The sequence below is a fragment of the Coregonus clupeaformis genome, chromosome 7 (genome assembly GCF_020615455.1).
Source record: "Coregonus clupeaformis isolate EN_2021a chromosome 7, ASM2061545v1, whole genome shotgun sequence".
NCBI classification, from domain to species: domain Eukaryota; kingdom Metazoa; phylum Chordata; class Actinopteri; order Salmoniformes; family Salmonidae; genus Coregonus; species Coregonus clupeaformis.
Window position 1 is genome coordinate 30419543 of NC_059198.1, and position 14788 is coordinate 30434330.

Sequence of the window (14788 nt, forward strand, 5' to 3'; positions counted from 1 at the left end):
GAGAACAGTGGCTTATTTCTTACACTTTATTATATGAATAGTTTCACAGCTTTGAGGGGGTTTGAGCTGTTGTACAGCCCAGGGATCTGTCCTGAGTGGATCCTTACTACATGTGATTTCAAGGGCCTAGTGGTACAGTAGGGTTGACAGCGAACCCCTTCCCACATCACCACAGTTCCTCTCATCTTACTGGCCTATCTCTTGGTTAATTCCCTTCTCCCCAGGGAGTCCTGTATCTTCACTATGCACATTCTTGAAAGCAGCAGCATCTCCCGTTTCATGCTTTAATTGAGGCACTTTCGCAGCGGAGACTGTTTAAGTCCATTCCTACTGATCCTTTGAATTGGATGCCATTTTAAAGCCAAATCAGTGGGAATTCCAGAGTCATTTTACCCAGCCTGAGGGAGATGGGTGGCAGGTAGCTTAGTGGGTACGAGCGTTGTGCCAGTATCCGAAAGGTCGCTGGTTCTAATCCCCGACTAGGTGAAAAATCTGTCGATGTGCCCTTAAGCAAGGCACTTAACCCTAATTGCTCCTGTAAGTTGCTCTGGATAAGAGCGTCTGCTAAATGAGTAAAATGTAATGTTTAATGACACAAGGATGTTTACTATCCTCCGTCAAACCCCTTCCCCACTGTGAATGAACTAAGACAGCATCATGGGCATTTTGCTGCAAACCAACCTGGTCTCAGAGCATTTCAGATTGTTCTGTACATAAATCCGAGACACTCCATTTAGTATGACATGTTACGTTTGGTATGATTATATAAGACAGATGGTTACTTAAGGCAAAAACGAAAGGAGGGTGGTTGGTTGGGGTGGATGGGTAGGCCTATAACGGGAACGTCTAGCTACTCAAAGGTTGCAAGTTTGAATATCATCACAGACAACTTTAGCATTTTAGCTAATTAGAAACTTTTAGCTAACCCTTCACCTAACCCTAACCCTAACCTTAACCCTTTAACCTAACTCCTAAACTTAACCCTAACCTTATCCCTAACCCCTAACTCCTAGCTTAGCTAACATTAGCGAGTTAGCTAACGTTAGAGACCTATCCACCAAGTTAGCATTTTTTACATATTATACATTTAGCAAATTTGTAAATTATAATAGGAATTGTAATTTGTAACATATCATTCTAAACGGTTGATGGACATCCACAAATTAATACATACCATACGAAGCGTAACATATAATACTAAATGGAGTGTCTCGGGTTTATGTTCAGAATAATACAAAATGCTTTGAGACAAGGTTGTGTAAACTGAGACAAAATGAGGGGGGATAGCTGAGGCGAAGATGGCTAGTTACGCGACTAACACCTCTGTCGTTTTCACAACAGGGGGTCTTCCATTAGTGGATGACAGCAGTGCTGCTCTGCTTGGCCTTTTCCACTGACGCAGATCCCCCCTGGTGTGTTTCAATGTCCAAATGGCATATCACTGCATTGGTAACACCCTAGCAGTGCAGTGCTGTGGTCCTGGGTATGTTCGCTGTTGGTGCGTTTCTCAGTTCACTGGGGAGCTGAGGGAAGAGCTGAGGGAAGCTGGCCAGGGGCCATCACTTCACACTGAGACCATGTGTCTCTGAGACCTGTAGCCTCCTATCCTCTATATCCCCTGTCTCTTCATCCTGCTGCTACGTCAGCATGGACGGGAATAGAAACCACCAGGTCCTCCTAGTTCAGGGATCAGTGGAAAGTCAGTGATAATCTAAAGTAGTTGCTTCCCTGATAATGTTTTCCTCTTTCGTAATCACTTAAGTGTTAAAATAATTGACAAATCATGAAGTTGTTTACAAAATCTCCAAGTGGTGGCAATTACAAAACTTGTGCACAAGAAATATCCACATGTGTATAACTCGAAAGTAATTTAGGTCCACCCAATTCAACATAATTAGATAAATGTCAGCTGAAGTTCCCACACATACAACCAAGACCTCATCCCATATGAAAGCACCTTTACCTCTTCTACACCTATGAGTCTGAATATTTCAGTGCTTGGCAGTATCATACCAAATGTCACCAAGTGTGAATAAAAGGAGAGTTGAAGCAGAAGGATTCTTCCATGGATGCTTTGTCTACAACTCAAACTCAGCAATACCGTTCACAGTGCATTGGGTGCCTTAACTCAATGAGGCTTGAACAAGTAGGCATAGCAACGTGTTTACCCTCTTCTTACCGTAGTGTTCCCTGACTGGATATAACCTCAAGTCAGTCAATCTAAACTTGTCCGCACACTAAACCTGGCCTGGGATCTTCACTGAGTTTGAATAGGCGGTTTAGGACTATCCAAACAAAGTGTTACCAAAGCTTATGTGCAGACACAAAACCTCTTAAAAGTAGTTTCCTTGGCCGAGCTACCCAAACAATCCGCATGCATTGAACGCACTGATACTGTACAGCAAAGCATTACATGATCAAAGAGGAGCTTATACACTCATGAGTGACAATGATGTGGATTGTCTTTTAACTGTACAATGCATACAGGCAGTGAAGCTATTTTGATTCATCTCCGTAATCTGATAATCCTTCAAATTGTATCATCGATTTTGTAATCAGTCCTGAAGAGCATATTACAGAGGATATAAAAAGAGGATGAATAAAAATAACTCTGTTTCAAGACTGAAAAAATAAAAACGCTCCTTTTGTCTTTCGATTTTACTTCAAAAGACATTGAAGCCCTATAATCTATCAAAGTGATGCATGTGAATGAGAAAGTCCTCCTTTCAGGGACTTTTGTTCTGTCGTTACAGCACTTACAATGTATGACTTACACAGCTACCATTCTCCTGTGAGAGGTCTATACCCATGATAGCTTTAATAGACCTCCACCTCCCACAGCAAACCATAGCCAGATCAAATGGAAAGACAAAACAGGCTGTGATTTCAGATAGTTCAGCCCATGTGTGGAGAGGGAGTAATGAAGTCTCAGGGTATGTGTGTGTCTGTGTGTGTGTGTCCATCCCAGACATCTGTTCCTGCTAGCTGTTTCATTTCAGTTTAGGAAGTAAACAGTAGACCAGCGCTGGCCGTCTGCTACTTTACGACTTTAGCCTCTCCTCTCCTCTATTCTCTACATACGTACAGTACGACCAATCCCAATCGCTTTATGACACACCACTGGCCATATTAGCTGAGAGGGTAAGAGGTTAATAAACAGGGCAGTGATGTTGAAGATGTACCTATTTTAACCAGATTGAGCGAGCCTAAAGCCAATGACAAAAAGAAAATCCTCCTCTGTTGTCTCGACTCAAATGAGATTTCCTGATTGGAGCTATTGAAGCAGTGAGACGGTATCTTCCTGAAATTAATCGGAGCAGATTAATCCGGGATAATCTGTTCTGAACAATCTCTTACCCTATATGTTTAATCTCAGAGTCCAGATAATCTGTGTTAGTGTGGCCTTTGAGAAAACACAGACAGGGGTGGTTTTTGGCTGATTGACATGTTTGGGTTGTCAGTGACATGCTTTTTGTCACGTATCACTGCTTTCACCACCGCACAAAGCCTTCACTGGTCAACACCTTCCCAAACACTGCCCACTTGGCACATATGTAATTTCAACGTCTAGTTTTGGTTTACATTTGGTTGAGTCGTCAACTAACGTGAATTCAATGTGAAATACAATTAAAAAATCAACATGTCGTTGTATTAAGGTTAAAAGATGGATGAAAAAAATAGGAAAAATCCCTTACGTTGATGACTTTTTTCAAATTCAATCAGTTTTCCACGTTGATTCAATGTAATCACATTGATTTTTTTGTGGAAATTTGTGGAAACAACATTGATTCAACCTGTTTCTGCCCAGTGGGTGAGCCCTGGGAGTCCAGAATGAAACAGTCTTTCTCCTCTCACAAAACGAAATTGCGGAGTGGATTTGTCGGTGTCCGTGTGTGTGACCGTGTGTGTGTTCATTCGTGCGTGCCTGTGTGTGTGAATGTATTTGAATAATACACCCCACTCCAGCAGGACACGCTTCACTAATATGCTGGACATATACAGGACAGAACCGAACAAGGCTGCATTACACCTAGGTCAAACCAGCACTGCATTACATTCACCACGTCATTCATCCAACCTTGTCATGAGTCAATTTAGACATTGATGGGTCATGACAGACATGCACTGTCTGCAGGGTTGAGGGCCAGGCTGGTGGTGTACATAATGACATACTCCCCCCGGTGAGTGACAAGAATCGAGCACAAGAATGTGGATCCTGGAGCTATAAAATTACATGAATCTTGGCAGGATTATTATAGGGTATTATGAACTATGGATTTATTTTTGTACTGTACTGTTTCATTTTGTATTGGATTGAGTATGAAACACTTAGCCGTAACCAAGGCTACAGGGTGTGTGGGTGTCGTGTTATTATCTGTTTCTGGTATATGTGCTGGGATGATGAAGGAACGTTACAGGCGGGTGTCGTGTTATTATCTGTTTCTGTTATATGATGTGTTGATATGATGGAGGAATGATAGTAGGAGGACAGTGTTACTCACCTCAGCCTCATAAAGAGGATGAAGGCCACCAGCAGGGCTGCCAGAGAGATACAATGTCCCATGTAGTTTATGATCACCGCTATGTGGTAGTGCAGCTTGCTCTTTTTCTGCAGAAAGGAGAAAAAAGCCAGATAATACGCAAAAAAATAGAGTAATATGCAAACAATAGTACGGACACACAATTCTATATTTGGCAGTGTACATCATTGTCAAAGTTAAAAGATAGCTAATACCTTCATGAGAGATATTGTGCACTTTCGTATTGCCCATTGCCTACTGTTAAAAACAGTGCAAAACATATCATCTATAAATCGTATTATGGCATTTGCTTGGCATCCGACCATAAGGCGCTACAGAGGGTAGTGCGTACGGCCCAGTACATCATGGGGCCGAGCTCCCTGCCATCCAGGACCTCTATACCAGGCAGTGTCAGTGGAAGGCCCTAAAAATGTTCTACAACTCCAGCCACCCAAGTCATGAAGTGTTCTCTCTGCTACTGCATGGCAAGTGGTACCGGAGCTCCAAGTCTGGAACCAAAAGGCTCCTGAACAGCTTCTAACCCCAAGCCATAAGCCTGCTGAACAGTTAATCAAACAGCTACCCGGAATATTTGCATTGACCCACTTTATTTTGCACTGGCTCTATGCACACTCACTGGACTCTACCCACACACTCACACATACTACACTGACCCTCCAAACACACACACACACACACACACACACACACACACACACACACACACACACACTTTCAGACTCTTCACTTACGCTGCTGCTACTCTGTTTATTATCTATTCCGATTGCCTAGTCACTTTTACCCTACATGTACATATACCCTAAATTACCTCAACTACCGCGTACCCCTGCACGTACTCCTGACTCGGTACCGCTACTCCTTGTTAAACTTCTTACTTTGCTAATTTCTCGTACTTTTTATCTCTGCCTCGGGAAAGGGCTCGTAAGTAAGCTTTCACGGTAAAGTTTGTATTCGGCACATGTGACAAATCAAATTGTATTTGATTATGTGGTCTTTAAATAAGTCAATAGTTGATTCACTACAGCCTTCGCTCATGAGGTCATCATGTACAGCAGACTTTGCAAAGGGTCTATAAATGTAACATAATTGAATTTCACCTATAAAAATGGTTGAATATGTCTGTATGTATTATGTAATGTTAGACTAGAACAGTCTGGTATTTAATAGAGAGACAGATTCAAAGTTCAGAGGTTTGAGTTGACACTGTGGATTATACGGGTTCCCATCCTCTGTGAAAAAGACCCATATAACCCAACCAGATGGCATTTTATAAGAGATGATCACTAAAACAGGCCTGGGGCAAGCACTGGGACATACAGTTTGAATTCCAATTCTAAGATTGTTGTCATTAATATCAATGTGGAATGAGTGATATCAAATATCAAAGCCAACCAGAGACACATTTTGGTCATTTAGTCAATTTCCTTGACATCAAACAGGGAAATGATATGTCATTGGTACTTTAAATCACATCTTTACTTTACACTATTTAAATGTTCTGAACTACTACTTAGCACACCCCAATTTAACAGAAGACTGTTTGTGTTCCTTCAATGAATGTGAAAAAAAGTGTAAAACTTAATATACTTGAGTATTGTTACCCAAGTCTTACACAGCAGTTGGTGCTCTGTACGAAGTGGGAGCAGCAAATGACCAGTCAATTAAAAACCATGGGGGGCAGCAGACTGCTTCCCTGCCTGCAGTGTGTTCTTGATAGCAGACTTGTCTCTTGATTTTGAAGCTTCATCGTGGCACAAATTGTGGTTCCCTATGTGAGTTTAAGATTCGGACCACATTCTCATACAGTTAGTTAACACCTCTGGGGCAACTGTCTCTCAACTGTCTATCTCCTCCTCCTCTACAAACAACAACTCTTCCTCCCTGTCTTCCTTCTATACTTGTTCTCATTACTGCATCACAGAGCGCACCTTCTAGTTTTGTCTCTTTTAACATGTTCCCCTTCTCTCTCTCTCTCTCTCTCTCTCTCTCTCTCTCTCTCTCTCTCTCTCTCTCTCTCTCTCTCTCTCTCTCTCTCTCTCTCTCTCTCTCTCTCTCTCTCTCTCTCTCTCTCTCTCTCTCTCTCTCTCTCTCTCTCTCTCTCTCTCTCTCTCTCTCTCTCTCTCTCTCTCTGCGATTTAGCTCTGTCCCACAGTGTTATTTCTCTCCGTATTCTATCCACCACACTATTGTCATTTTGGAGAACTGGAAAGCGGGGGGGACTAAGATCTACTAACAGGCAAAGAAACAAAAACCGAACTCCAAACTCCCCCCAGAGTCGAATGTGAATCTTCATCCATCCAGATCATCCTGATGGGATTATCTCCTCTGTAATCCCCCAATATAATCTGTCACATTTATGGATTACCACCAGGCCGCCACTGGCAGATTACAAACGTACGCCTTGATGAGTCAGAGGGAGAAAAAAAAAAAAAATGTAGCGACCCCATCTCCCTAGCAACACCCCCGAAAACACACACACACACACACACACACACACACACACACACACACACACACACATGCACAAACACACTCATCCCACCATACCAACCCATACCCAAAAAAATGCTCTCCATCCTAGCAGCTGTTTCCAGCAGAGCTATCTTGATCTCGCAAGTCGGGGAGTCTGTTTTACCTCAGGCTACAACACTGCAAAGGCTCTCCTAGAGCCTCTTAATCTACTCTCTCCTGTCTGCTATCTCTGTCTTTGTCTCTGTCTCTCTCTCTCTGTCTCGCTGTGCTGTGCTTTAACTGGGGGGAACTAGCTTTGTCATTCACAAACAAACCAACTTTTATAGCGCTATTCATTACATAAAGAATCTCAAAGCGCTTTGAAGCAACACAAAAAGACAAGCAATTTAGAAAACAACATCATTCATGAGATGGAAGGTCAAGAGAGGGTTGCAAAGTTCATGGCTTGAGTGGTCATCGGACACAAGTGGTCAATGGGGGAAAGCAAGCAAAGGTGGTCTCTGGACATGGTATCTCACATGGTGATAGTACTCAGCCCTGTCATTTCTTTCTCTTTACTGGCTGAGCAGTAGCAGCATTCAGCGCAGCCTCCAAACGAACACAGCGAAGGCAAGCCGTAACTCGACAGGATAACACTCAACCCACCATTCCAACCCGTAGTAAAAACAACTACCAGGTTCATAAGGATCACTTTACATAGGGTCTCACTCATGGTAACGCTGATCCTAATGCTCCGACTGGCTACAGTTTCTTAGAAATATTCATATTCTTGTTGGGTCTGAGGGAAACAGATGTCAGTGAGGAATCCAAAGTGCTTCTGTGGACATCCTTCCTGGCCCCTATCTCTTTAATTAGGCAATTGGGACAGACCGGATAGTCCTACCATACGATGGAGCACACAGGCTTGTATCTATCTATCCATCTACCCACCCACCCACCCACCCATCTACACACATTAGCAGGACATGTATGTGTATTGTGTAAGGACAGGCTGTTTGTGTATTTGTCCAAAAGTTAATATGTTTATTGAAACATCGGAGGCTGTGAACCTTGTGTTGTGTGTGACCTCCCTGAAACCTGATAGATAAGAACTAGGCACATATGTTTTGTCACGTAACACTGGTCCGCAGAGGGGGAGGGTAGGCGGAGGCTTCACACACACACACACACACACACACACATCACATGCTTTTTGATGGCGGTGCCCAGCCGCCTCCCACTCTTAGAGAACAGCCTTCCCGCTGGCCAAATCTGTCACCGATTTCCTCCTGCCCTCTTAAAGGAGGCCAGTGAAAGCTCTCTGAGCCAATAAAACAGGACAGGGAGAATGGAGGAGCAGCATGCCATGCAGAGCCAAACAGAGTGAGCAGGCTGCATCGCCAGCCCAGTGAACAGTAGGGATGGCTGGGCCCTCATCTCATTTCTCCTGACTCTCCTGCCTCTCCTTCTGCTTAACCCTATAGGGTCCAGTGCTGGTTTAGATAAACTGTTGTTTTAGTTTGATATTTATTTGAATGACAAAGAGAAGAATTACTATGTCTGTTGTATAATGACTCCTGATGATGACTAAGATCTGTGATTATAGAAAACATTTGTGCCGTCGGTACTAATTGGTGTTAAGACTGAGTCAGAGATTTGAGCTGGTACATTCAGTTGGTATTTAGCCATTTGGTCAAATTACTTTTGGCTTTGTACTTTGGAACACAGAGAGTATCTCACTGTACATTTTTTACATTTGACATTTTAGTCATTTAGCAGACGCTCTTATCCAGAGCGACTTACAGAGCTGAGATTTTACTAATACATTTGAAATCTGCAAGAGGAGATTCCAGCACCTTGAAACTGTAAATGGACATACAGTAGTGATTAGTAAAGGTGGGTGAGAGAGAATAAAAGCGATTGAGGTGAAATGGGTTCCCACTAAAACACATCCATGCAGATTCCCTCTAGTTCTAGTGGGGCAGGCTAACAATCCGCAGTATGTGCAAAACATGAACCTCTCCCCACCTTTAATGTTTTAGTTTCTAAGACAGTGCTCTGATACAGAGGTAGCTGTTACACTCACAGTTTCATTCGCTCTGTGCCCAACTGTCTTCCCCACTACCCTTTGAGAAAAATGTTCAATCCATCCTAGCAGCTGTTTCTAGCAGGGCTATCTTGATCTCGCAGGTGGGGGAGTCTGTTTTACCTCATGCTACAACACTGCTTCATCTACACTCTCCTGTCTGTGCCTCTCTCTCTCTCTCTCTCTCTCTCTCTCTCTCTCTCTCTCTCTCTCTCTCTCTCTCTCTCTCTCTGTCTCTGTCTCTGTCTCTGTGCTTTAACTGGGGGGGAGCTAGCTTTGTCATTCAGAAATGAACCAATGAGTACCTTGTATTCTGTATAAAACATTAACTCTGGGATGTAAGGCAGACATAGGGATGTATTTCTTACTCGGAAACAACTCCCTCATTGATCATTCGTCTGCCTCAGCATAACGAGACATGGTGATAGTACTATGTCCTGAGGCATCTCTTTCCCTTTCCTGGCCGAGCAGCATCCAGCATCATCCCCCTAACGCACATAGGCAAGATGTAATTCGACAAGATAACTTGCCTGAGCCAGTTGTTGTCCCCCATGAGGAAATAGGGGGGGGGTATGGATCTGTCTCTGTACGTTCGTCACAGTCGATATCACAGACACCACTGGTAAATGATGCGTCTTGCCATGGAGATTTACAAAATTACACTGATTTGCCCAAGGGGGGCGCTATAATAATCAACTGAAAACTTTGAACAAGCACATCGCCTTTCCCATTTGAGCTACATTCATGAAATGTCGTACATATATGCAGCCCCTGATGAGAAACATGTTTCCCATAAGGACCTATATGCTTTGCCCATTAGATTTTCTGCAAATTCTTGACACCTCTGTTTTCAATACCTTTGAATACCTAACCTTGCAAAGATAACGTCACAGAGCCTTTTTCTAAAATGTTTGATGAGTTGGAAAACACATTGGGAGGGAACTTAGACCATTCCTCCATACAGAATCCTTCCAGATCCTTGATATTCTTCGTCTGGCTTATGGACTGCCCTCTTCAATTCAAACTACAGGTTTTCAATGGGGTTCCAGTCCTGAGACTGAGATGGCCATTGCAAATGTTGATTTTGTGGCCAATTTTGATGTGTGCTTGGGGTTATTGTGGTCCTCTGTAGCTCAATTGGTAGAGCATGGAGCTTGTAACGCCAGGGTAGTGGGTTCGATCCCCGGGACCACCCATACCTAAAAATGTAAGTTGCTTTGGATAAAAGCGTCTGCTAAATGGCATATTATTATTATTATTATTATTGTCTTGCTGGAAGATCCACTTGCGGCCAAGTTTCAGCCTCCTGGCATAATTCATAATGCTGTTGACCTTAACAAGTGCCCCAGGACCAGTGGAAGCAAAATACCCCCATATCATCAAAGATCCACCATCATATTTTACAGTAGGTATGGGGTTCTTTTCCGCTCATGCATTCTCATTTGGACACCAAACCCACCACTGGTGTGCATGGCCAAAGAGCTCAATTTTCATGTCATCCAACAAATGTAAATGCCTGGAGTTTGCTAAACAGCATTGGCACTTGGATGGGAATTGGTGCTTTAGTCAGATGACATCAACATAGAGCTCTTTGGCCATTCTCACCAGTGGTGGGTTTGGCGTCAAAATGAGAATCCATGTGCAGAAAAGAACCCCATATCTACTTTAGCATCTTTTTCGAGGGTGTCAATAATTTCAGACCCCACTGTATATGCATCTCCTCATGAGAAACAAGCTCTGCCCATAATGATTTTTTCGCAAATTAGACTTGTTGTCCCCCATGATTGTGGGGGGAATATATATGTTTTTATAAAATGCTGCTATTCTTCCTTCCTATATGATTTGATGACACTACATAACTGCCCGGTCTTTTGTCACAAAACTTTGCACAATGGTGGCTTAAATGTGGCAATGGCGTGCTTGGCCCCGGAATTGTTGCTTGCAGCTATATTTTTTGATAACTGATATTCAGATTTAGACCAAATAAATTTAACACCCTTTTGCAACAGCTCTGATGACATATTTGCCTGTGAAATAAACACGTTTCCCCACATGCCACTAAGGTTGTTGTATTTGCTTTTCTCCTGTAATGCATCTCCCTATCAAGCAGTGGGGTCCGTTCTCTGACATCCTGTCCATTGTGAGCTATGAAGTTTTGATTTCCAGCAAGGGAAAAAATACTTCATTGTTTATTTCTCTCTCGTATTAAATCACCCAACAGAAGTTGGAATAATTGTCACTAACTGGAATGAAGAACATTTCACAGTCATTTCCCCTTTCTATTACAAATGTATGCAGTGAATAAACAGATACAGTACATAAATAGTTCAAGTCCATGATCATAGTAATCTCATGAAAAGCAAAGGCTATATGACTTCTGCTTGTGCCAAGTTCTTTTAAAACAAACTTTAACATGACTCCTAACCCATGAGCTCTCTCCTAGTGGGAGCCTAGCCCAGGGAAAGGAAACTTAAAAGGGGTGAACTAGCTACATATTCCAGGGTCAAAGCTCATCATATCTGTTCCTCACTGCTTTAGTCTGCAAAGTCATAGGAGCGGAGCATTTACTCGGCTGCCTATTAAAGAGGAAATAACCCCAAAACATCCAGCCTGGGCAGGAGCAGACTTACCACAGAGAAAATGAGAACATAAAACCAACAGCTGGACATGATTCTAATGAAATAAGCACTCTAGCGACAACAGCAATTCCTCCTTAAACAACCATTACTAACTGAGCAACCCCAAAATAAACTATGGTGAATCGTAAGCTAAATGCTCTCAAGGGTTGCTGGGATTTCAAGGAATGCAGCTTTGTGATTGGACCAAGAAGATTATAGCCTATTGTCAGCTATAAGCTTTGTGGACAGGAAGCTGCCCTAGAAAGCAGTTACTCAGCCCCCTGCTGCTGTGTTGGTATACGGAACAAATGGTGAGATCAAATTGAACGTTTTGTAACCATACTGATGTGGTTGACTCATCTTGTCAGTAGCCCACTGTGCTGTAAGAGGGTTCAAATGTTCTACAGGTGGAAAGGGCAAATTATCATTTACAACACGACCCAGCTCAATACATAGTCAAATACCTGCCTGGTAAAAAAATAAACTTGCTTTTGTACTCTCCTGCTCTAAGATGAGGCTAGCTTTTTTTTCGCTCCTCTGCATTCTGTATCTCCCTAAAGGTGATATTGAATGGTGATGCTAGCAACCCTGGCAGCAGATGGCTTTTATTCCTTCTCAACAAAACCTAGTCATATAAGTTTGGTCTACCACTTTTTATGCAACCGGTGTTAAAACCCAACACGTAAACGTAAATGTGTTAAAATTCAACAGTTACTGCATACCTCGTAAAATGTATGTATTGCTGGCATAAACAGCTCCAACAACAGAACCACTGTAGTCAGATATAGTGAATGCCAGGAAAGAGTAATATAGCTAACCTTTTCCCTACTTGATTTAAAAATAAGCAAAAGCTACGCCCTAAAGGATTGCACACTTTCTGAATATCAGTGAAGGTCACTGGAACTACTTTGAATTAAGTACATCGGGACTTTGTGTCTGCAAGGTGACACTGTTTTAATAGCACAGCTTTGCCACCGTCCTCAGTCTTTGAATAACCATGCCATTGAGTCCCATACTGTTTTTAATTTTCCCTATAAAACAAGGTTTGATTTTGTAAACGCGCAGCACCAACCTTCCCGATGCTTGGATCTGGATGAGCCAAACCACAAAGCAGTGGGCATCCGAGGCGACAGTGTGCTCCCCTGTGTGTGGACTTATTAATTTGCATGTGTATGTCCCTCGGGAAACAGATGGTGGGGAGAGGAGAGCAGGCAGTGTGCAGCCGTCTGCCCAGTAGCAAGGGGGTCCTCAACAACCTTAGAGGACTCACGTGTTCGGCTGTTCACAATGCTGCGAGCTAGCAGCTGACTGCTTGCCAATGGCCTTCACACTCAATCTGTGTCATTGGTTTTGGGAAGGGAGCTAATTCATTTATTATATGATTCATATTCCTGTAAGTGATTAATATACTGTAGCTGTCAGACTCATTCAAATGAGGGTTGATGTGTTTTCAGGCAACGGAAAGGTGGACAAAAAGTTCACAGGTCAAATGTGGGGTTAAAAACGATTTCAGAGACAAATTACAATATACAGCAAGAGTTATAATAAGGGAATCTAATTGACCTGTTTACAATCAATGGTACGGGCATTGGAATAGCTTGATGTGAGAAAACTCACAGAAAACGTGTTTTCAGCTCACGTTGTACAGTATGTGTGTAACAAGCGGTTGGAGATCCTGTACAGTATATGCTCGGGAGACCATGCATATAGTACTACCTCAGGCTACCTTTCCTTCCTTCCCTCCAACCAGAACCCCTCCAATACGCTCCATAATGATCTGGTCAATGTAAACAACCATTTATGCCTTGTTAAATACAAGCTACAAATGAGATAACAAGCCTATACATGATTCAAGCTCCCTCCACAGAATCAGTGGGGGTCCTACTGGCACCCCAGGACCCACAACAACAACAGGACTCCATTAACGTGTGATGGAGGGTAGGGGGGAAAGGGACTACAAAAGCGTCCTTTCCCATAACAAAAGTGTATTTTCCCATAATAGTGCTCCATTGAATGTGTCTGACTCAATAGAGCTGCATGAGGTGCTTGTTGGAGACGGACGTAATGTGGTTCGGTAAAAGCCCTGTTACATTTTTACATTTACATTTGAGTCATTTAGCAGACGCTTACAGTTTTTTAGTGAGTGCATACATTTTCATACTGGTTGCATTGAGGACTGAGATATAAAGGTATGACTCTGTATGACTGGTAGCTTCTGCTGTGAATGACAAAGCTGTGCTGGGCGCTCTCCAAAAGATTTCGATGGAGTACAGTTGCCTCAGTAGGCATTCACTTGTGATGGTTTAGTCATCTAACATCAATAAGATGCTCATTGACAGCAAAAAGCAAACTGAAGAGATAAAGCTTGAAACATCCACTCTATGACACACATCATCAGTCCTGGAATTGTAAAGAGAGTCTGTACTGGAAGAGCACATGGTGGTGCTGGTGTGATTTCTGTTGTACCACAGAATGTTTTTATTGGCAGCGGTAGCCTCAAGATTCGAGAAGAGGGCCAATAACCTGAGGGTAGCCACCCGCTTCGAATACCAGGGCTGACGGAAAGATCTGGTGGGATGTGAGCTGGTACCGGAGGGTTGCTTGCATCATTATCACAGGTGCCACTGCCGTTGTGCCCTTGAGCAAGGTACTTACAGGAGAAGCTTTCTTTTTTACAATCAAATCTATGTTTATGAAAATGACATGTTATAGAAGGGGTCTATTTTTTGTGATTTCACTTGTTTATGAGAAACTTACCCCAAACAGCAAATCAATTCCTCATCCTTGTTGTGTAGTATGGGGGCCCTGAAAAAACATGAACAAACGCTCCAAACACCCAAATACGTCCTTTTAGAAAAGTCAAATCTCTCAGTATAGGGATGCAGATTGTTAGATGTTGTACACATGAAATTGTGTCATTCTGAACTTTATCCGCAACGTTATATTCCCTTTTGTGCGACTCGAGTCGTTTACCTTATCCAGCTGTTCCATTCTCTGTGTAGCCTGCTACTACAGGTAACTGACAAAATAAAAGAAACACCAACATAAAGTGTTTTAATAGGGCGTTGGGCCACCAAGAGCTGCCAGAACAG

At 42.8% G+C, this 14788-nt stretch overlaps 1 protein-coding gene across 2 annotated transcripts in view; it reads right to left on the minus strand.

Annotated features, from left to right (window-relative positions):
* The window catches only part of LOC121569718 (corticotropin-releasing factor receptor 1-like), a 152816-nt gene that overhangs the window by 54323 nt on the left and 83705 nt on the right, over positions 1 to 14788 (minus strand). For both annotated transcript variants that reach the window (XR_006001378.1, XM_041880867.2), the window contains exon 6: positions 4503 to 4609. Coding sequence is in view for 1 of the 2 variants with exons in the window: in XM_041880867.2 (XP_041736801.1) it covers positions 4503 to 4609 (107 nt within the window). In the remaining variant the exon portion in view is untranslated. The remainder of the gene's footprint in view (positions 1 to 4502; positions 4610 to 14788) is intronic.